This window comes from Physeter macrocephalus, chromosome 2, assembly GCF_002837175.3.
Source record: "Physeter macrocephalus isolate SW-GA chromosome 2, ASM283717v5, whole genome shotgun sequence".
NCBI classification, from domain to species: Eukaryota; Metazoa; Chordata; class Mammalia; order Artiodactyla; family Physeteridae; genus Physeter; species Physeter macrocephalus.
Window position 1 is genome coordinate 75,000,871 of NC_041215.1, and position 25,035 is coordinate 75,025,905.

General features: G+C 39.2%; 1 protein-coding gene across 1 annotated transcript in view; it reads right to left on the reverse strand.

Annotated features, from left to right (window-relative positions):
• LRP2 (LDL receptor related protein 2) overlaps positions 1–25,035 on the reverse strand; it is a 168,731-nt gene that overhangs the window by 51,511 nt on the left and 92,185 nt on the right. The window contains exons 34-46 of the mRNA XM_007110946.2: positions 21,330–21,439; positions 19,036–19,213; positions 16,785–16,998; positions 15,391–15,627; positions 13,015–13,203; positions 10,409–11,329; positions 10,111–10,276; positions 9,596–9,754; positions 8,018–8,304; positions 7,113–7,316; positions 6,303–6,545; positions 3,580–3,705; positions 2,311–2,430 (exon numbers count right to left, since the gene is read on the reverse strand). Of these exons, the coding sequence (XP_007111008.2) occupies positions 2,311–2,430; positions 3,580–3,705; positions 6,303–6,545; positions 7,113–7,316; positions 8,018–8,304; positions 9,596–9,754; positions 10,111–10,276; positions 10,409–11,329; positions 13,015–13,203; positions 15,391–15,627; positions 16,785–16,998; positions 19,036–19,213; positions 21,330–21,439 (3,154 nt within the window). The remainder of the gene's footprint in view (positions 1–2,310; positions 2,431–3,579; positions 3,706–6,302; positions 6,546–7,112; positions 7,317–8,017; positions 8,305–9,595; positions 9,755–10,110; positions 10,277–10,408; positions 11,330–13,014; positions 13,204–15,390; positions 15,628–16,784; positions 16,999–19,035; positions 19,214–21,329; positions 21,440–25,035) is intronic.

Genomic DNA, 25,035 nt, shown 5'->3' on the forward strand with positions numbered 1-25,035 from the left:
AATACAGCCTTTGAAAGAAACATATACCCTTTGACACAGGAATGCTACTCCTAGAGATCTAGCCTATAAGAATCTTCCCACACTTGCAGGATGTTCATGCTAGCATTATGTCTTATAGTGAAAAAATGGAAACAACCTAAATATCCATCAGCTGGGAAAGGGATAAAAACACATGGAACACCCATACTTTACAGCAATATTCAGCAGTGCAAAGGAATGAGATAGAGCTGCATTTTCTAACTGACAAGATACTGTTAGCCTAAAAGAAAAAAAGTGGGGGGGAAATTGCAGAAAAAATATATGTAGTAAGATCCCATTTGTGTTTTAAAAACTACATGTCAGGATATAGAGATAAAGATAAGAATTCACACTTACTAGTGATTATGTCTGGAGAGGGAGGGGACTGTAGGAGGGTGAAGGAATGGGGATTTTACTCTTTTATACACATCTTATTATTTCTTTAAAATAATATCTGTGTATTGGATGTTCACCAAACTTATTGTGGTAATCATTTCATGATGTATGTAAATCATGCTCTACACCTTAAATTATACAGTGCTGTATGTCAATTATATTTCAATAAAACTAGAAAAAAAAATCTCTGCATATTATGAGAATGCATTCATATTAGATTGTGTGTTTACTTCTATTTAAATATGTCAGATAGTTGGTACTAATTGCTATTACTATGACTTTGGTTCCCATGGAGAAGTCTGGAAACTATATTTATTCTTCATATATTTGAACCAATAGTTCATATATTTAAACGAATCTCTAAGACTATTCTACCCACTTAACAGTTATTAATTATTTCCTTTACAGATGCTCAAAACTCTATGTGCCCTTTGTTTTCTCAAAACTCTCAGTGTTGGGGAAAAAGAAATTGGCAAAGAGCTTCTAATACCACTTTCTATTAGCCACGGAATTTGAACCTGAGGGAAAATAGGAATAGAAAATAGTCTGAATTCAGCCGCAAAACTAGGCTAATGGTCTTAAGAAAATACCCCTCCAGGGACTTCCCTGGTGGCGCAGTGGTTGGGAATCCGCCTGCCAATGCAGGGGACACAGGTTCGAGCCCTGGTCCGGGAAGATCCCACATTGCCGTGGAGCAACTAAGCCCGTGCACCACAACTACTGAGCCTGTGTGCCACAACTACTGAAGCCCGCGTGCCCTAGAGCCCGTGCTCTGCAACAAGAGAAGCCACCACTGTCAGAAGCCCGTGCACCGCAACTAGAGAAAGCCCGCGCGCAGCAACGAAGACCCAATGCAGCCAAAAATAAATAAATAAATAAATAAATTTATAAAAAGAAAATACCACTCCAAAAAAAAGCTTTATATGTGATGGTACTTACTGCAGTGATATTTATAATACAAGAAAAAAATAAAGCAATCTAAATGCTTAAAATAGAGGCAGTTAACTCAATGATCATATAACCACCCAATGGAATATCACACAGCCATTAAACAGGAGTATGAAGACTTTGTAACAGGGGTCAGCAAACTCTCTCTTAACCAGACAGTATATATTTTAGGCTTACAGGCCATATGTTCTCTGTCACACCTACTTGACACTGCCATTGTAGCAAAAAAGCACCCATAGCCAGGATGTGGCTGCATTCTAATGAAACTTTATTTATAAAGACAAGCAGCTAGCCCATGGCCATAGTCTGCTGACTCCTATAGAGCAATATTGACAGACAAAAAAGCAATGTATTCGATTCTACCTTTATAGTTTTAAAATTATGTAAAAAAAATTGTGCGTGGATATAGATTAGGACTTGCAAAGGTAAATAGCAGCCTTCAAACACAAGCAACACACAACTGGCTCTAAGAATATAACTAGAAGGTCCTTGGAACATCTCAGGAAGCTCAGATGGCCATGGGACCCTACCTCCTCAGCTGGCACACAGAACAGGAAGAAATATGTGCCCCTCATATGCCCCCTCCACCTGTATATGATGATTTCAATCACTCTTGGATCCTCCCACAATCTTATGGGTCAGAACTCAGCCATATTCAGAAATTCCAATTCAGAGTCAATTACAATTAATTGAGTTCTACAAGCCAGGCAGGTACCAGGTGCATCACCAACATAATCTCTTTTCATCTGCATCAATCAGCAACCTCCATATCCTGATCAGCAACCCACCCAGTGCACTGCATGAACAGGTTTTTAATGAATGTCTGCTGAGTGGTTTCAGCAAGGAGTGCAAACATTCCGCAGCCAGGATCATAGTCTATATATGAAGTAGTCGGAAGAGGGTCTCCAGCCGCATTACAATGCTTTTCATGCTTGCCTACTCTCTTACCACAAGTGTCAGGTTCATCAGAGCCGTCAGAACAATCTCTTTCGTGATCACAAAACCAAAAGCTAGGAATACAGGATCCAGATGTGCAGTGGAACTCATCGCTCTTACACGACTTAGAGACTGCAGGAGGGAAAGAAGATAAAACCCATGAGCAACACACAAGCTTGTTCCTAATAACCTGCCTGTATCTCTGATCTGGATACGAGTTGCCAAGAAAGGAAGGCTGAGGCCTGGGAAATGAGTTTTTGTATAAGTTCTCCATTGGGAGGGAAGAGTATGGGAGAGCAATACCACTCCAGTTTCCCAGAATTTTTTTCTAAATTCCAGAAGTTCAAAAATGAATTGCATTTGTTAGAAATACCAAAAGACTATTTTTTTGACACATGAAATCACAAATTATAGATAAAAGAAAACTTGGTTCTATGTTTTCTGCCATAACATAAAATAAATGCTATTGAAAAGCAAAAACAACAATATAACCAAATCTGAGTTCACCCTACACACAATCTTTTAGCCATCTTAGACCATGATTCTAGAGAGTTAGCAAAGTTCTGCTCTTATTCATCCTTATAATTCATTTGAGTAAATGACTCTGCCTACAAGTGAACATTGATTCTTTTCTCGCATAACCTGAGGTAGTTCTGGTCTAATGTGTTTTCTAGATTTTCTGCTACCTCTTGCTGCTGTTTTTACAACTGACTCCTGCTCTTGGACTGTAACCTGCCCTGGTGACAATCACTAAGTTCTTAAAGGATGCATCTATTTACACCAATAGTCTCAAAATCATCGTGCTTAAGAAAGGCCTTTCAGTTTAATAGATACAGGAAATTATTTGATTAAATTATTTGATTAAACCAAATGGATAATATGAAATTAAGGTTTCTGAAAGTCAAACATATGAAAATGAGAGAAAAATTCTTTCAGTTACTAATGGCTACTACAAATGTATTGAGAGCAAATACAAGGGCTCAATGTGCAAATTCTGCCTGGAGTTCCTGAAGACAAAAGGTCTTTAATTGTAGAAAGTTAGGCATTAGAGCTGGTCTATGGAAGAAATATCTGGAGTCAGGCATCCAGCCAGGGAACAGAGAGAAGGGGCTTCTTATGCCCCTACAAGTACATCCTAAAGTAACTGCCTACTGAATCTACTTACAAGGTCAATTTGAGATGACAAATTGAAATTCGCCCAAACACCCAGGCAATGTATCTTTGCATTAGCTCAAGACATGCATCCCTGGAACCACAGAAGGAAAAGCAGGTTTCTCTTACCACAGAAAATGGGGTTTTCATCACTCATATCTCCACAGTCATTGTCTCCATCACACAAGAAAAGATGAGGAATACAAACAGTTGAATTCATACATTTTACGTATCCAGGCTGGCACGTGCGATCAGCTTGAAAAAGACAACCAGATAAACATTTGGAACATACCCACCACATATACATCATACACGTCCACGCTAACAGATCTATTGCAGAATCAAACCACCAGAAGGGAAGGATGTTCAAAGCTATCACAGAGACATGATCCATGACACTTATGGGATGCCATACATTCTACAGTAAAAAGAGATATTTCCAGCTGATACCGGAGGCCATGGAGGAGAGGGGAGGCTGCTTTATAGTTTTAATTGTCTGTTTTCATTATTTAATAGCATCAGCATGACTCCCCACTCTTGGTTAAATAAACGATGGCATATCCACACAATGGAGTAATATGTAGCTGTAAAAAGGAATGAAGAAGATCTCTGTATATTGATAAGGAATGATGGTATGATCTCCAGGATATATCAACAGTAAGAAGGCAGAACACTAGGCTATCTTTTGTGTAAGAAAAATGATGGCAGTATGTATGTCTAGCAAGAAAGAAATGCTTACACTAAAAACAACAACAACGATGAAAAGATAAAACTAATGAAAATTGTAACCCCTTTGAACAGATTGAGAATAGTATGGAGGGAGCAGGGTGGAGAGGACAAGGATGAAGGACTTCTGTGAATGTACCTTGTCATATAATTTTGACTATGAAACCATGCACATTACTTTGTATAAATAAACATAATGAAATAAAAATAGATAAAGAAAAGCAATTCCTAAAATTTGGAAACAGTAACAAATGACTGCCTATTCCTAGTGGGAAATAATCTAAGAACAAGAAGGACCTAAAATCTTTAATTGTATTTGTGTGGTTACTTTGAAATTATTATAGCCATGTTGAAATTATTATAGAATAAAGCAAATAAGTGACTATGTTAATGTCACTTATTACAAACCAAGATTTTTAAGTAAAAGAGACATGATTATAAAATCCAAAAGGTAAAAAACCTGTTATTCCAAATTAAAATGGAAAATACCAATATCATTTTTTTTCCCCTTAAGAATTGTATTTCCTAGCTCTGTCCAATAAAAAGGCCCAGAAGCAATAAAAGCCAAATAGGAGTGGGTAACGCAACACTGTGGTAATTTTTAAATACCACAAAAGGAATGAGGCCAATTCCAGGTCTGAGACAGGAAATGTACAAGTCTGAGCTATGGAAGGCTGAATGGGGTCAAGTCAAAATAACAGAGAACCCAACTTTACCAGGGTTCCTTCTGGCCGAAGATAGAACAATTAAGCACCGAAACCAGTAACTTACTTCACTGCATTAAAACTCAAAAACGTAAAAATCCATGAGTTTAACACAATAGTAAAAACAAAACAAAGCAAAAACTTAGTGCTCACTGGTCACCAACTCATTACTCTCAAAAATGACAAAGGGAAAGAATCAGACATTTACCCTGCAGAATTTTATTTCAGGGTAACAAAATAGTTAATAAGGGAAATTTCTTCTTTATGGAACGTCAGCTAATAAATGTGCCAGGAACAAATAAATTTTAAAATGCCTATTTTGTAACCCTTAAAGTAATAATGAATTTATGGAACAACCATCCATGGATGCTAAAACCACTGGGTGAAAGGTTGATGGGAACTTCCTAAGGGAAGATTCAGGCTGACTTCTAAATTCACTAATTAATTTCATCCTCACTTAAAGTGGAACAATCAAGCATTATGTGCTTCATTATGTGATATGACAAGAAACAGCTCCACCTATGAAGTGTTCTTGCCCAAAGAATTGAGTCTAATGTAATCAAATCTCTAGGCCTCAATTCCAGCCTAAATCAGTGTGTAGACCTTGCCTGAATCCTAATTTGAACAGAGCAACTGTTGACATTTTGGGGACAAGTGATAAAATTTGAATATGGACTGAGTACTAGAGGATATTAAATAAGTATTGTTGATTTTGTTGGGCATAATACTGGCATAGTAGTTGTTTTTCAAAGGTCTTTATCAGTGATATGTATGTCTGGGAGATGCATTAAAATACTCAAAAAAAAGTTTGGGGAGATATAGATGAAACAGATTGGCCACTTGTTGATTAAAAAAAAAAAGCACACCCGAATAAATATTGTGTTTAAGCGCCTACAAAAGCAACGGAGCATGTACATATACCCAAACTAAAAACACATTTATGCTCACGTTCCGCCCTTTTATTGTCTCAAGATTCTAAAGTGTAAATCCCAGAAATTTTGGAAAATCAATTCACTAAAAAGCAATTTACCAGAAAAACTAAAGAGACAAATCATTTCAGTCAACGCTGTACTACATACCTTTTTGCACAACAAACATTAAACACAACACATTAATCAATCATTTTTGTCAGTAACCACTAGTAAAGCTTTAAAACAATCAGATGTATAAACCAAGGAGAAAATACTGAACGTTAAATAGTCAATGGTTGTACAGATCCATAAATTTAGGTGAATAATTCAAATGCTAGGTAGAATTGTTTTTAAAAAATCACTTAGTAGACTGTATTAAAATGAAATGTATGTTTTAGATGAATACTATGGGTTTTTTTCTCAGAAAATGCATTGTCTTTATATAAAAATTTCATCTCCCAAGCTCTAAGACTTCAAGACTCCAAAGCACAAGTACTGAAGATGAACTTACAGCAATTTTTCTCATCTGAAGCATTGTGATCATGGCAGTGGTCCATCCCATCGCAGACTAAGTGAAGCGGGATGCACTTTCCATTATTGCAAGTAAATTCCGTGGATTCGTTACAAGTCCTGAACAGGCACCCTGCCTCATCACTGTTGTCACCACAGTCATTGTAGTGATCACAGCGATAACGATATTGGACACATCGCCCGTTGGCACAGGTGAAGCTTGTCAAAGGGCAGGTGTGATACGCTAAGAGGAGGGGAAAAAAAACATTGAAGAAGCTTCTGGATTAAAGCCTCATCCCATTTTCTAAAAAGATACAAGCCAATAAAATAAGACACTTTGGGTTTACCTTCCAAGGCAAAAGCTGCAAAACGCACTGCATGCAAAGTGAGATAACACTTTAAATTAGTTAGATTAAGCAAATATTTTGTATGCTTCTTTTAGCAAATGAAGTATTTTAAGCAAATGGGAAAGTCACTCCATTTCTGTACCATTTCAATGTATAAGTTTATCTCAATCACATTAAACTTTTTGCAAACACAATGCTTTAATGTGATTGAGGCTCAGAGAGGTTAAGTAACTTTCCCAGGGCTCTACAGACTGTAAATGGCATCCAGCACCTTTGCTCTTAACCACCATAGAGGTGCTTCCTAATAAAGTATCATACACTACTTCACAGCACATATATCAGCTTATGTGTGATTTAAGCAAAGTGCAGTCTAGATTCTCAGAGTAAATGTTTTTCACTTCTAAAAGGACCAAACACTTGGTATATTGTGAGTTCTTAACAAAAGTTCCAAGAGTCCAACTCACCACAGAGAGTTTCCAGCTCGTCACTGCTGTCACCACAGTCATCGATGTCGTTACATTTCCACTGCTCTGGGATGCAGTGCCCACTGAGGCAGGTGAACTTGGAACTATGGCACCTCGTACCATTATCCCGGATGCAGTACTTATTGTTGTTGGCCAGGTACCAGTGGCCCTCGTGTGGACACTGGCACTCAGGGCCATTTGGACCTGAAGAAAGGTAGGCCCAGGAAAAGCTAAAGATAGCAAACATTCATATTTTCTCCTCCAGAAGAGCACTGGCAACAGCTTCTATACTAAACACGCTATAAGACAAGCCATGGGAACTCTACTCTGAGTCATTTTTCCATCAATAAGAACCACCTTCAATTTCTAATAAATGTGGCTACTTTACCTTAATCTTTAAACCACTATCTCTTGTCTTCACTGAGACGTTAGCAATGGTCCTACCTTCTCAGCAAAATCTGCAAAGCAACAGTCTCAAAAGGCACATCCTCCTATGAATTTGTTGTTCTCTATAAAACACACTTCTGAAGCACACATCATACTCTAAAATATCCACTATAAACAGTACCTCCTAAGTGGAAGAATTAAATCCTTTTATAAGGAATGTTAGCTCATTGATGAAATTTCTATTCAAGACATGAGATGCAGCAGCCAAACCTGCATGTTTCTTTCTACCTCCATCAAGCTTGAATTTAAAATGTCTTTGTAAGAAGGCTCCATATGGAATACAAAAGAAACCTTTCAAAGTCTTCTTCTCAACATACAAACCCTGAAATCTACTTTATAAGTTACTCTGAAAGAGAATTTTTTCTCCTATTAGAGCTGAATATTCCCTCAGCCTTCCTTACTAGTGGTCACCATTATTATTACTCTCCATGAGTCTATGTTCATGGCCAGTGCCTTACCTGGTGTACAAATATGGCTGCAGCCCCCATTAAACTGATCGCAGGGATTGTGACACTGCTGTTGGTCCTTCACGACAGCACGAATACCCTTAGGCAGGAAGGGAAGAGTCGTGGTCATTGCAGTCTGACTTGACCCATCATATTTGTTTGCTCGGTAAATTTTTTTAGTGAACCAGTCAGTCCAGTAAACATACTGGCCATAGACAGCCAAACCAAAAGGATTATTGGCTCTGCTGACAATGACCTCCCGCTCCAGGCCCTCTAGAGTGATGCGCTCAATCTTCTGCCTAAAACGAAGATGGAAAAAAGAAAAAAAAAGCTGGAATCCGGAAAGAATAAGTTCCTCAGCTGGTACCCAATGCCTGAGCCCAACCATGGCTTTACACAAGCCCCCAACTTTCTTTTCAAGTGGAGCATATGGCAGCAAGAAATGTTTCTTCTGGTAATCGGAGAACTTCATCTGCTTATCAAACAATGGCCTATATAAATCATTGATTTCCACATATTAATATAACCCACAAGTAATCCTACAAAAGGAACCAGACTGACATTTGAAAACGGGAGGGTATTATGAACTAATACATGTATTGCATGGAACTCAGTGTTTAGCACAAAGTAGTCACTCAATAAAATGTGAATTACATGGGACTTCCCTGGTGGTCCAGTGGCTAAGGCTCCACACTCCTAATGCAGGGGGCCTGGGTTCAATCCCTGGTCAGGGAACTCGATCCCACATGCTGCAACTAAAAGATTCTGCATGCTGCAACTAAAGATTCCCGCATGCTGCAACTAAGACCCGATGCAGCCAAATAAATAAATACATACTTTTTTAATGTGAATTACTTTTCCCTTCCCACTCCCTTAATGACTTTTTCCATTTGTCATTTACTTGGAGGTATTTACCTAGAATGATCCAAATTTAGACACAAAACATCACTGCTTTGTTTCAAGTGAGAAAATAAAGATGAAGTTGTTAGGTGCTCAGTGTCACAAGACCAAAATCATAAGAAAATAAGCAAGAAAAGTTAAGATTCTCACCATGTAGACACCAGCCATAATAAACAAAATCATCTCATCTCCTCAATCATTGGGATGATTGGAATGTGAGTAATTTCAGGAGTACTTGGAGAGTTACATATAAAATTAGAGCTGACAGAAGTTTATAAGCAAAACACTATGAAATTGAGAAGAAGCTGGCACAGAAGAAAGAACTTTTTTGAGAAGACAACAAAAAGACAAAGACTGAAGGAAAATGTTTTTACAAGATACTGAATGCTAAAGCCCAGAGAAAACTTACTATCAGTGTGCATTTAAAAGTCATTCATATTTTATGGTAGTTACATGGGGCCTGTAAATTATAAATTGAATGACTACATTTGTAATTATAGTTGAAATTAACTTGTCTAGTAATGCATCTTTAGATGCCTTCAGTTCACAATTATTCAATCTCATGATATAGATCAATTTTCACAGGTGTATTCACCAATATTTCATCACATTATGCATATCCCTCTTTTTTTGAAGAGGGAGGAAGAAATCTTCTCATCAACACCCTCAGGAATAACCAAAGACACATACAGATTAGCATCTGCCCAGTAGAGAAAGCCTTCTTCATAGTCCAGAGTGAGCCCGTTGGGCCAGACCAGGTCACTGTTCACGATGGATTCCCGGAAGTTTCCTCCCAGTGTGGCTCTCTCAATTTGGGCATTAGTACTCCAGTCAGTCCAATACATGTACCTAGTGATCCAAAAGGAGTCATAATTTATCACAAGGAACCTCACTCTTTTTACTTAAGAAAGATGGCAGCATTCTTTAACTGTAAATTGACACCAATATGGCAAAATGAAACCCTACTCCATTCCCATCCATACAACTTCCCCAATGTGGATTTACTGAGTCAGAGCATTAATTCCCTAGTATGCTGCCAATTTTCCTAGCATCAATGGGAGTTCCTTCCCAGGTAGAGTCACTCATGCTCTTTCACCCTTGAATCTGTAGCTACAGTGCTACAAGCCCACAAAACACTGGCTCTCTGTGAGCATAAAATAATTTCAGACCCCACTCCCTCCAGAAATAAGCAGACCATGACATACCCTTGGCAAGGATCTAACACAATTGCTCTCGGCTTTGTAACTCGGGCTATCACAGTGTGCTTAGACCCATCCGTGGCAATGGACTTAATTGTCTGGTTGGTGTAGTCACTGTAATAAATTCTTCTATTGATCCAGTCAAAGGCAATGCCCTCAGGATTCCCTATGCCTGGACATACACCAGCAAAAACACAAAAAGAAGTTAGAGTCTCAATATACATTTTAGAACCCCTGGGTTATCCATGTGTGTTGATCCCATTGTGTCTCCTTCCAAGATAAGCTACACTTAGAGTGCACTTACCCGAAACAACAACGGTGGGAGACCTGCTCCTTGAATTCAGGTTGACATAGGAAATCTGGCCTTTTCCAGATGGCAAAATTTGTGTGAAGTAGATTCTGTTATCTATGCTGTCATAGTCTAGGGCCACGGCAATTCTTTCCACACTTACTGCTGTGAAAGGTTGACTATAGTCCTCAGGGTCAAAGTGTAAGCTCCTCAAGGAATCATCCAAGGCAAAGATGAGGAAATTTTCTGATGAAATGGCACAGCTCTTGCCATCACCTTGCAGGGTCCCAAAGGCACAGCCACATTTGGGGGTGTGCGATTTAGGCAGAGCAAAGCAGAAATGGGTGCATCCTCCATTATCTTCCAGGCAAGGGTTGTTGTCGACCTCTGCTGGTGACCGGGGCTGAACATTCTGGTCAAAGATGGTCACATCTCTTAGCCAGTCGATATTGTCCCTTATCACGGTTGGTGGATCTGCTTTATATGGTTCCTTGCTAGCTTGGAAGATTTTTTTTAAATTCCTGTCTACCCATATGATAGAATTTCCAAATACAGTGATGGCATAAGGAGCTGGGTAACGACTGCCAAACCGAATTACTTCAGATTCCCCTCCATCAATGCTGACCCTTGCAATTAAATCTAAAGCATCATCAACCCAATAAACGTAGCCATTGCTAAGGTCCAATGCCAAGCCCCGTGGTGTGGCAACAATGTTTGATACAAGCACAGTTCGATTGGTACAGTCAAGAAAAGAACGTTCAATCTTTGGGTTTTGTCCATAGTCAGACCAGAAGAGGTATCTGTTCTTGGGGTCTACAACAATATCCCTGGGCATATCCACTGTGGTTTTAAGGAGAACACGGCGATGGGTGGTATTGATCCTTAGAACTTCTATCAGTGTTTCAGACCTAAAAGCATTGGTGAAATAAAGATTTCCTGCAGAAAAATGAAAGAGCATGCTGATGAATGGAAAAACAAGAAGGAAGAAGATACCGTTTGTAAGACTGAGGTTTGGGTCAGTATTTGTTGTCTTTTCCAGGATGATAGATAAATATCTCAGTTTAGACTTAGAAAAATAAATATTTACTCTTAGGAACTAAATAGATTGTTTCTTCACATTTAAAGAGAATGTAACTCTCTTCAGCTTCTAAAGCAGATCAGAATTCATAGCAAACATCATAACCCACTTTCTACTGAAAGGTGTATTTTCCAGAATGTCCTTCCTCTTCTACCTGAATCTTCAAAGACTCATTATCATGACATACCTTCTACTCCAACATGATGAAAGGAGCAAAGAGTGAGAGCCAGCAATATCTCAGGTTGTTACCTATGTCATCAAATGCTCTTTCTGTTTGGCATTAACGTGAGATCTTTTCTTGTCTTTCTAACTAGTGTAGAGGTTTTCATCCCAAGGACCTTCTAAAGTCACCAAAACAAAAGGCCATTTGCCTTTGGGAATTAAAGAACAATGTAAATGCTAGAATAAAAAGCATGGCAGGAAGCTAGTTTAAGGAATAGAGAGGGAGCCCACATTGATTCCATGTGGTCAGAAGTCTGTTGTACTGCTACTAAGGGTTGGCAAGCTTTTTCTGTAAGGGGTCAAATAGTAAATATTTTAGGCTTTGCAGAGTATACAGTATACTCTACTCTGCCACGGTAACATGAAAGCAATCATAGAAAATACATAAATGAATGGGCATAGCTGTGTTCCAGCAAAACTTTACTTACAAAACAGGTGGTGGGCTGCATTTGGCCAACAGGCTATAGGCTGTTGACCCTTGTTTTATCTATATCCTCAGAAATAATGTAGTAAATTTGTAATCAAGAATGGAATTTAAGAACCAAATTAAAGCCTTACGTAAACATATTACCATGTTTACTATTGGCAATTAACTATTATAGTATCTAGATTTTCATAATATATTTAAATATTTCTAAGTGATATCTACTTGCCAAGCTTGTTAACACACAATGATACCTATTTTGATATAATGGGATTATATTCTAGAAGTATAATACATTTGTTTGTCAGTGTATCATTAAAAATGAGTGGTAATCCAAAATTAAGTACATGAATCAGTATAGCTAAGTTAATGTAATATTGGGTCAGGCATTTCAATTTAACTACAATAAAGTGCCTAATAATCAAAACGGTTTTCATACATTAACATGAGGACGCAATTAAGAATTCAGCAAGTAAAATTGCTAACCTTTAAAGTAAATGTCATATTTCATGGTTTACATTATATTTTGATATCCCTTTCTGTTTGAAAATTTAGACATTTCTAATTTAGAAATTAGATACTCATCTAAGTGTGAAATAAACCTACATAATTAAATATTTCTATCCATTTTGCCTACAGTTTGATCCTGTTAATAACAGAAGCAAATGAGATAATCTCTAATGAATCTGTCAACTGAAACACCTTATCATTAACAGACACAAGTCTGTTATGTTTATTCTAAAAACACCATTCAATCTATTTTAAGTAATCTCAACAAACATTCAGAAAAACAGATCTGTCGCACTTATGTTAAACTTTATAGCATAAATAAGATGATAAATAAGAAATGCAAACATGAAAAGCCTTTTCAATAAAATCACTATATAGCTTACCCACCTGCCACCCAATCCACTGCAATACCCCGGACTCCATTTTCTCCTATCCCATCTGTAATGATGTTTGTAAAACTAGACCCATCTGGTCTGATTCTACGGATTGCATTATTAGATGGCACAGAGTTGCTAAAATCACACCAATAAATAAAGCCAGAAGATACGTCCACATCCACGTGCAGTGCATTTCGTCCTAGAACATTTAAGAAAAGATCATTAAACAATACTCTAGCTTGAACTAGAACTTTTAAAAATGTCTGCCCTTCCTCTCAAACTCTCATTCTCAACTCCCCCCCTGCTCCAACCATGCCCCCATTATGAAATAAAACTATTTATTTCCCAGTTGCAATGAGCACACTTACCCCCAGATCTTAGTTTCTAAAAACCACTTCCCACACTAAAGAGCACTGGCTCCTGGGAGAAATGGCTAATTATAGGTTTGGGAAGGGAAGGTACAAGGTGAGCCTGGAACATACTTATTAGACCAAGAAACAAGGAAGCACTCAAAACACCAATGGGATCATGTTGAAAAAATACAGGCAGCCACTTCGAGAGGCTCTCCCCGGCCAAAATGGGTTGCCTAGAGCATCAAAAGAATAATTATGCTAAATGATTCTACACTGAATTAAAAAAATAAAAACTTGAGTGCATGTGACAGTAAAAAGGAGAACTCTCCTTTATAGAAGAATGAATGCAGGGACTTCCCTGGTGGTGCAGTGGATAAGAATCCGGCTGCCAATGCTGGAGACACGGGTTCGATCCCTGGTCCTGGAAGATCCCACAAGCCACAGAGCAACTAAGCCTGTGATGGACTTCCTTGGTGGTGCAGTGGTTAAGAATCTGCCTGCCAATGCAGGGGACACGGGTTCGAGCCCTGGTCCGTGAAGATCCCACATGCCGTGAAGCAACTAAGCCCCGTGCACCACAACTACCGAGCCTGCGCTGTAGAGCCCATGAGCCACAACTACTGAGCCCACAAGCCACAACTACTGAGCCCACATGCCACAGCTACTGAAGCCTGAGAGCCTAGAGCCCATGAGCCACAACTACTAAGCCCACAAGCCACAACTACTGAGCCCACATGCCACAGCTACTGAAGCCTGAGCGCCTAGAGCCCGTGCTCCGCAATGAGAGAAGCCACCGCGATGAGAAGCCCACACACCGCAACAAAGAGTAGCCCCTGCTCGCCACAACTAGAGAAAGCCCGCGCACAGCAGCAAAGACCCAATGCAGACAAAAATTAATTATTTTTTAAAAAGAATGAGTGTAGAAGGAATGATAGAACAAGAAAAACCACCATTTTGCAATGCCCAATTAAATAATCATTTCAGACAAGGATCATCAATGGCTCAAACCAATGAATAAAAGGTGCTTAGGGAAAAATATATTCATGGGTACCAAAGTGTGACCCCAAAGATTTCATACAAATTACATAGGGGGAAAAAAAAGCAGAGACTTCACGGTGACCACCTTAACCAAGTGATCAAGCTTAAGCATTACTAAGAGGGGGACAAGCTGACATTATGTCCTTTTTAATGAGATTCTGTATCAGGGACACAGCTTCATCTATGAAGGATTCTTCTCAAATGTGTTCAACCCCAATCTAATCAAGCAATTAGACCTAACTTTCATTTCATGGGAAATCAGGGTATAAATTGAATGACAAGTTAAACAACACTATGAGGAAGTAATCAGACATCCTCAATGAGAGATGCTAAAAAGACAATAGGTTTGTCTCTTCAAAAAAATCACTGTCATAACAAAATACTGGGGTAACTACTACAGATCAAAAGACACAAAACAGACATTCCAAATACGATGCATGAATCTTGATTAGATCTTGGCTGGAACAAATCGACAGCTATAAAAATATTATAAGGCCAACAGGAAAAAATATGAATTAGATGATAATGCCCTTCAAGCTGCATGCTAAGTAGACCGGGGTGAAGTGTCATGATATCTGCAATATATTTTCGAAAGGTTCATTCAAAATGTATGTATATGTATGTATTACACACATAAACACACAGAGAGACTGAAGGCTCAAATGTGGTGAAATGTTAAGAATGGCTGAATCTAGCGGGTATAAGGATGTTCTCTATACCATTTTTTCAACTTTTCTGCATTTGATATTTTTCAAAATGAAAGGTTGGTTGAAAAACTTAGTGACTTTATTTACAAGATGGTAACTTAGATCCATGACTTTTTAGATATAAGAAAACAGAGATGAGTCATGAGGACATGTGAATATGGTTATCAAGCAGGATAAACAAGCTTCCTTATGTGCCGAATCCAGACGTGGAGAAATGCTGTATGGTACCAAGGACTTCAACATGGCACCAGATGGAGTCAAATGTGACTTATACTGGAGTTGGCATACCTTGGCCTGCCACTGGCACCATGGCTTCTGAATGATCTGACAATTCCAAGCTAAAGCCCCTGATTGCCCACAGCGTGGAAACAACAATGAAAGAGTGATATGGGGAGCAGGTCCGATTATCAGGACTGAGTTTAAATCCAGTGGCACAGGCACATGAGAACAGTCTTCCTGGTACAGGCAGGCAAATCTGCTGACAGGCATTCACGTTGTTGCTACAGCCATTTGAGGATTCGGAGCCTAAATGAAATCAAAATTAGTTTGTAACTTTTCACCCCACCTACTTGCCACTCCATGTCAAATTTTTCAACTGAGTCACCAAATAAGTCATTAGAAAAGTAAGTAACAAAATATGGAATCTGAGTTAACCTAAAAACAATATTGGAGAGCCTACTGCTTATAGAACTAACATGTACAGAGGTTTAAAACAAGACCACAACTATATAATGGTTATATAGTTTATATATTATAATAGAGAATGGAGCACCAATTGTTTTTCTTCCACAAATCATTCAAGAATTAGAGGAATTAGGGAGGTCAGTCAACAAATTCTAATTTTTTTTTTCCCTCTTGACCTATGTACTGGCATTTTAAATTATATCAGTTTTAATTACATGATCAACACTGTGATGAGCATTTGATTTAAAGTATATTAAATAAGACTATTTAAGGGTTTTTTGAACATGCAATAAAATAATACCAAGTACCAAACCTAGGTTATAGGACAGCAAACAAATCTTTGGCTAGGTACTAAAAGCTATAAAATATTTCAAAATTATAAAAAATAATCTCCAGATCATAGTGTTAACATAAAGAGGCAAATCAGAAGTTAGATTATCTCTGGGAAAAAAATCTATTGAAAAAGGCAACATCTAAGAGTATTCCTTTTAAGATTAAAAAAATTCTGTCGTGTTAATCACTTTCCCAGCAGATATCCAGCAAATATTTACTGAGCACCTCCAATGCTCCAGCAACTATTCTAGTTACTGGGGAGAGAGTAAGAAACAAGACAGACAAAATACCTGTCCTTATGGAGGTAAATACCTGTCCTTCTTCTATTGAAGAACCCAGATGATAAACACATACGTAATACGTCAGGGAGTACGATAAAATAAAAGCAAAGTAAGGAGTTTAAAGTGCAGGGGAAAGAATGGGAGTAAGTTTACTCTGCAGTCAATCTGGCCTTTCAGATGCCAGCTTAGTCTTTGACACTTAGCCATGCTTAAGACATGGTTATAATTTTTTAAATATCTTGGGGTAATTTCAGTTTGCATGCATGTGTATGCACACAGGTTTGTGCGTATGTGGGTTTGTGTGTGGGCATGTCAGTGTGCAGACCACCCTGAATAAATATATATACACCCATGAACATGTATGTTTCAGTGACAAATACTCACCATGTCTTTGATAAATTCGAAGGCCCCTGAGATTTGGGACATTATCTCTCAAGACTATTTTGTTGGCCCCAGTAGCCTTGTCAACTCTTTCAATGACCTCATATTCTTCATCGGTATAATACAGGAAGGGGCCATAGACAGCAAGTCCCCAGGGGTAGGAAAGATGGTTTACCAGGATCATTCGATTTGTACCATCCACGTTTCCTCTTTCAATCTGAAAGATCAAAATTTTCATTATTGACTGTTTCATGGTGCAATGAGGAAAATGTTTAAAACCAATATTCTCTTAATAATGTTTCACATGTATATAGCACTCTGTCCTTTCCAGGGATTTCTGACTATATTTGATAGTCACATCTACGTTGAGCAGTAGGTCAGACAAACATCACTGTGCCCATTTCACTGACAATGAAGCTGAAGTCTAAATAAGCCAATCAACTTTCTCAGATGGCATGGTGAAGAATAGGGGACTAATACCTGCATGTGATATTCTGGTCAAGGATAATACACATTTAATGTCTAAATGGCCCTGCGTTTAACATCTTCACCAACTATTTCTGCAATGGAGATAGGAAACGTGCTCGACACACTCACAGAAGACAGCAAGATAGCGCTGTTATATCACCACAGTAACAAGCCTGAGTCAAAATGACTCTGGTGAACTAGAAAAGAACTCAAGAATGACGTTTCTAACGGGAAGTGAAAAGCATTCTGCTCTGGAAGAAAAACAAAATGTAGACATAGCTGGTTTGATTTCATTCCAGAAACTTGTCTCAAGTGCCTTCTCTGTGCCAGGATCTGAGCTGAGTGCTGGTAAGAGAGAAACAGGGTGTGGCTCCTGCCTTCCTGGACAAGGGAACCCAGCAGTTACGAGAGCAGGTTATGCCCTAGAAACAGACAGAGGTGCCAGAAGGATAGAGAACAGGGGAGATAAGCTCTGAGCGGAGCTGCTGAGGGAGTGACCAGGAGCAGATGAGCTGACCACACTTGGCTGAAGTATCTGGAGCTACTTATCTGGGCCAGGGTTCCAGGGTTCCTTGTGGTTTTATGAAGACCACATGCCTCCATCACTAAAACAGGTTCATTAGTGAGGGTCGTGCTCTCGTCAAGGCTAGAGAGAAGTGGCCCAGAATGGTGGAAGTCGCAGAAAAAGGCTGGACCTGAGAGAAGAGGCACGGGGACAAGCTGCCAGGATTTTGTGATGATTAAATAAGGATGTGGTTATTAGAGTGAAGGATGAACATGTGGGTTCTAGCCTAGGAGAAAGGATGCAGAGTCATACCACCAACCAGCTCACAGATTCCAGAGAGCGGAGCAGATGTGGAAACAGGAAGGGGAGGGGCCAGGGGAGTCTGGTCTGGGACACGCTAATTCGTAAGCAGAAATCACACCATGTGGCACGAGCTTCTGCAAAGTGCTTTCACACACATCACCTACTGCTTTTTCAACATTATAAGCACATATCAGGAGTGAAAGGAGTACTCAGCGAGCTGTCATGAACTGAAAACCAAACCTACTGGACAATTTTATGGAGAGCATCCATGTCAAAGACAGATCTGAAATCACTCCTGTTCTTTAAAGCAAGGAAGAGACTAGCACACACTCAACATCCAAAACAATATTTTAGTTGAGCAATAATTATTACTGAGCACCTTCTATGTGCCCAGTCCCAGCTCCGCTGCATCAGCACAGTAGTGAAGATCAAATGTTATTTCTGTGAATGAACGGAATTTATAGTTCCTGCTTCTTATGGCAGAATGTAATGAACTCCACCTTGGAGTTTAAAATTACCAGGAAAGGGAGTTTTCACACATCCATCTACCATGTTAGGACATTAGAGCGTCATATGTAGCTGTGAGGGGACATTGAGCTCAGAAGCGTGCTATTTTTTTTTTTTCTTAGTCTCTGCAATCGGAGAGCCTTTGAGAACTTGCTAAGAAAAGCACTGAAATCACTGAAACATGAAAGAAAGGGCTCTTAAAGGACAAATAGGAAATGAGAAATGGAATTATTTTATCTTGAAGAAAAAGAAAGAATGAGGGAAAAAATAAACATTCTGTAAGGAACCAGGCACACACTATAAAGAACTGGACTTCAGGAAAAGAGGTTATTGAGAGAAAGGGCAATAAAACACTGGTACAAATGGCCAAGTGAGATTTCTTGAGAACCACTGCCAGACAACTCAGAACAATCAATGTCAGCTGTGCAAGCTCGGCAACAAAGAACAACAGACTAGAAAGTGTGCTCATACCACTCCCGTGCTGCTGACTGCCCAGTAGAGTTTCTGCTCCTCAATATCGAGGGTGATAAACGCCACATTATCAAGGCTCCCAGTAAAGAGAGTTTTTCGAGATGTGCCATCCATGTTAGCACTGGCAATCTTGGGGGGAATGCCACTGTCGGTTCCTCGGTCTGACCAGTACAGTTTCCTACAACCATGAAAAACAAAGGCATTTAGTGAAACAGATGCTTTCACTACATATTTAAATGAAAAACATGTCTTTCTTGTCCTCAGGATGCACACCATTCAATGCAGGAAGTCTGAAACGTTAATATCTTGTTACGTCCAATGTGGAGGGGTCCTTCATCAGTGTTCTCTAATGTCTGTATACTTCTTAGTTATTATTGGGGGATAGGCCATTTTAAATGGTATCTGATACAGGATACCATTTTCCATTGGTGGGCAATCCTTTAGCTTCATCACACAGGAAGTTCATGGACTAAGAAGAGCCTGTATCAACAGCCGATCCTTTTCAAAGACTCAGTATGCCCAGCACACTAGGAAGGACAAAGCTAATGTAAATGTGGTCAAGTACCTCCCTGATCACCTCTCAGCACTCTTATTTAATTCTTTTCCAAATCATCTACCACAAGACCAGCTACTTTATTTTCTGATTTTCGTGATGGAAAATGCAATGTGTACACATGAACCCTAATCAGCACACAGAATTACCAAATCCGTGATCCATGAAACTTCATTAAAATATATGAGGGTTACTTTCCATTTACAGTGAGGACATAACTTCTAGACTTGAATCCAAGTTTTCATTCCTTTCTATCTCACCTCCTGCTGTAGCCTCAACAGACAACCCTCTCACACTCTTTCCTTGTAAGTCCTCGAAACACTTAATTCTGATCATCTTTATATGCATACCTCTTTCACCACCAATCCAAGATACCCATCCCATGAACCTCCTCTTCAATTCTAAACTTCTCTTCCTCTAAGTTCTCAAACTCTAAAATTCCCTGCTTCAACCAAACTCTTCCTTCTCTTCCTTGCTCCTATTTTATTTCTTCCATTGAATCTGTTCTTTGCGCTTAAAACTTGTCTGAGCTCTCAATCCCTCAGGCCCTCTATACCTGGACCTCATACCATTTTAACCATTTTAACAATATTCTGATTTATTCTCATGATCTCCCACTGTGCCTACCTTGCTAACTGCTAACCCTGAGTTCCTGTCATTACTTTCTTTCTCCTTTCCCATTCCAGGCTGCCAAAAGTTTTCTGGACAAAGTCACAAAACTCTTGTGAATTCTGAGTTCACTAAAAATTTAAGCTACCTAAACTTAGCTAAGAACTCTCATCTCTGACTGAACATTTTCTTCCTTCCCCTGACCCTTTCCACTCCAGTTCTGATCAATCTTTCTAAAATACAGATTAGGTTCTATCATTCCCTTCCTCCAAATTCCCTGCTGGCTCCTTATTTCTCAAAAAAAATACAGTGCAACTCCTTAGCATGACATTAAAGTCCTCCCCTAGACTTCCCTGGTGGTCCAGTGGCTAAGACTCTGCACTCCCAATGCAGGGGGCCCGGGTTCGACCCCTGGTCTGGGAACTAGATCCCACATGCCACAACTAAGAGTTCGCATGCCACAACTAAAAGATCCCTCATACCACAACTAAAGATCCCGCACGAGGCAAGAAGATCCCATGTGCTGCAACTAAGACCCGGCGCAGCCAAATAAATAAATAAATATTTAAAAAATAAATAAAGTCCCTCCCTGATTTGTCCCCAAATGACTTTAGCTGCTGTATCTCCCATCTAGTCAATTGCCCCCTACTCGAAGTCTCTGGTTCCAGCCCTCTACACAATCATATTAAATACCACCATGCCTCTGGGCCTTCACTGCTCTTTGGCCTCAAGTACCACTTCTCAGCTGCAACCCATCCTGCACCTACTGGAAGCCTTCTCATCCTTCAAGGTCTATTTCAAGTGTTTATCCACCCCCTTAAAGCTGTCCACATTCATTCAAAGTCAAAATGTATTATTGTTCATTCTTATAATTCTATTTTAAAATGCCTGAAATTCTTGTTTGTTTGGAATAAATTTTAAGTTCAATGTTATTAATTTGAAAAACAGAACACAATACACATTAAACATAACTTAGAGTTATTTCTTTCTTACTGAGATCTATATTTTTCAAATGTTGGCATATGAAATCAGAAAAGGTCCTACATTTGAAATCTTCCATTTTATTAGACCATAATATTAACAAGGGTGGTGCTGTATAGAAGACATACACTACTTATGAATGAACTCTCACCCGTTAACAGGATCAATAGTTATGCCAACCGGAAAACCAACTCCAAGATTCGTCCCATCATTGGTAATCAGTGTTTTTCCGTATCTGACATCTCCTCGGAGTGTCAAAACCTATATAAGGGGAAAATAAAGAAAGCTATGATGAAGGAGAACTTAAACACACAACAAATTCAAAGCATGATTGTGGTGAATGGGAGGGTTTGCATGATATTCAGATAATCCCTAATTGCATTTCAGGGCTATGAGAAAATTGGCTCAATAGAAAATAGGAGTAAGAAAACAAAATCACCTCTCAAATTTCTATTTTCAATTCACCTCAAGTTCCAGGAGAGGATATTTATACGGATAAAAGAAAGATTCAAATGAGTGAACATACAGAATCATTGCCTGAGCGAAACTACAGAAAAAGATGAGAAAACTCTGGAAGACCACTGGGAACCCCACAGGTCTCCTGTACCCCAGTGACAGGGCCATAGCACGCAGTGGCCCATCACTGCAAACACAGTTGATCAAACAGTCCAAATTTACACAGAGTTAAAGTGAATTCTGTGCCAAGTTAACAGCCTGAGTGCAAATCCTGACCCGGCCAGATCTGACTATATGACCTGAGGCAAGTAAGTTCACCTCTCTGAACTTTATCAGTAAATGTGGATGACAAACTCCCTTCTGCATAGAGATACCAGGAACGTGAGACAATGCACGTAAAGTGCTTCGCACAGCACCCAGCACAACTGTATTCAATTTTTTTTATTGATCCATTTATTGGGACCTCACTATGTAGCAGGCCTTATACTGAGCATTATCGGATTTAATCCTCACAGTAATTTTGTGAGATAGATGGCATTATGCTCATATAACGTGATGAAAAAGAGGCCTAGAGAGGATTTGTGGTTTTCCCAATGTTATGTTTTTAAGTAATCTTGCTGGAATTGCTATAACCACAGTGTTACAACACTGTGAAACACCACAGAGGGATATGGATTACTGGACTAGATGCAGTTTCTTATAGAAACAAGTCTATTTTGGTATGCACTTGAGACCGTCTGAGATGAGAAAAACTAGTAAGAAATAAGAAAATACCTCTTGATTTGCATGAAGGCTTTTCTATAAAATTACATTTCAACACAAACTGATTATTTGTGTTTGTTTCTATCTCTGCCTCTCTATCTGTATACATCTCTCTCTCTCTCTCTCTCTCACACACACACATACACACACACACACACACACACACACACACACACACACACACCCTTCTCTCCCTCACTCTTCTCTATACTCTTCTCTCTCCTGTGTGGTACGTTTCTCTCCTATTTGGACTAAAATAATTTTTCTCTTTTCAATTTGCCTCTTCCTGCTGCAATTTCTCTCCTTTCCCTAAGGATGGCTTTGGCTCAAAGGGAAGTCCGTCTCCTTGTGTTTTGGCAGAGATGGAGCTCTCTCACACACGGCCATTCTGTAGGGTTCACTCTTCAGCTACAGAGTTGCTTTTAGTGAGTGAGCACACAGCTACCCCTAGCGGAAGAGTTGGAATTAAATGTGAGTTTCTCCTACTCTGGAACGGATATTATACAGGAAAACAGTACTTGAACACTATTTCTGTTTTTTTAATCAATCTAACATTCATCTGGAAGAGTCACAATTGATACCACCAAAGGAAAAAACCAATAAAAACACTACAGGGGCAATTTACCTTTATGGATAGTCTAAATATATTGATGATTTGAGGGAAACAGGGCTCTGTATTCGCAGGATACCTTAGCGTCAAGTACTTTTACTTACTGAACTAACTATTAACCCCATTTTATAAATAAGGAAGCACAGACACAGAGAAGTTATATAATTTGTCCAAGTTCAAACAGTCTGTGAGTAAACACTATGCTCAGTCACAAAATGCATTTTCATATCTCAGGATCTTTATTCAAGTGTTTTTTTTCCCCCTACTTCTTCATTAGGCAGAAATAAAGGATGGTCATCCTTCAAGACTCAGCTCTCAGGTAACCTCTTGGGGGGAAGCCCACCGTTCTCTCCCACACACTTACTTCTGTCCTTAATCACTCTCTTTATATACAATGCACATATCACACTTACACTGAAGCAAAGATATTTGTTTATGTGTCTAGCTCTCAGATGTGTGAGCTACTTAAAAGCAGGAAAAACAAATGTTTGATTCATCCTTGAATATCCAGGACTAACCATGGCACCAATCCATGGAAAGCATTTCCTAGCGCTTATTGAATGAATGCATAGCAAGCAAGCCAGACTCGAAGCCAGGACTCCAAAGCAAGTTCTCTCTCCTCTGGACCTCACTGCATTTGGAGCACAATTACCAACTTTAGGTTTCTGTGGTCAAAGTGGCCTTACCAATACACACACATGCACACACACATACTCAGTTCTTCAACTGGCGCTTTTCTGTTGTATCTAACCTTGATGGAGGAGACATGTGCCCTTCTCTTGGAAGAGTATCAGTCCAAAAGAGAAGACCCCATTTACAAAGCAGGAGCAGATTAACTGCCACTTGGAATGAAGACAGTTTTCTACTGAGTGGACTCTAGAGAGATGTGAGTTTGGTATTAAAGGTCTTGGGCAGTAAATATTGCCTGTGTTCTGATGGGTCAGTGATATTTTTTGTTGAGGTTGTGCAAAATACCTTCTGTCACTGTCAAAGGGGGTTGAAGCAGGCTAGACTGCCGAACTTGTGGTTTATAACAAGGCAAAGTTAGACCACCCACCTCCCTCAGAATCAGGGCAGTGAAGCTGACTGTTAAGCCAGTTTCTTAGCTTCTGTGGGCTTCAGATTTTCATCTAACAAAGAGCTTGAACCAGATGAGCCTCCAAGGTTCCCTTCATGTTAGGAGCTGCTGATTCTACCCGGCTTGAGATTAGCATGCGTACTTCGAATGTCTCCGTCACTGTGACCGTTTACTACACTTGCCTGCCCTCGGGAATGTTGTAAGGATTGGATGAGATGATGTTTGTGGAAGACCTTTGCTGACTATCGAATAAGCACTCCTCCTAGCAAATCTGGTCTAAATTAGCCACTAAGCTGCTGTGTGCCTTCCTCATCTTTAGCATTAATCTTTCTGAACACCCCAAAGAGAACCAACTTACTAACTGGTGCCTCATCCTACGCAGTGGACTGTCACCCTACTGTCGCTCTCCCAAGACCACTCCTTTGCATTAGGAATTCTCACTCTCAAAATTACTCTGAATTAATAATCCATCACATGTTTTAACCTTGTCCCAGAGTGGAGCAAACCAGTACTAGTCAAGTTACCTCTGATTTACTTCATGTGATTTCATACCTGTGCCCCTATAGAATTTCTTCTGGGAATTAGAGTAAAAAAAACCACTTATCTCAAAAAAGGAAAGCATCAAAGGAGTTAGAATCAAGTTTCTACTTTCTGTTTCACTGTTGGAGCCATAGAAAGATTTCCATCTAAGAACAGAGGTAACCTATAAATTTGGTTTAGAACTGAAATAGTATTGAATACTTGATGAGGAAAGATAATGAAAATGCCTTCCCTACTATAAGCTTCCCTTTATGTTGAACTCCTTACATAATTTTTTATTTATCTTAGTATATATCTTAATAAATTATCTAACATCCTTTTATATGAACAAGTTACCATTTATACTTAGGAGGAGACAAAGTAGGGCAGTAGAAAGTTCCAATTTTTAGATTTTTCCTTGGCTTCAGAGAC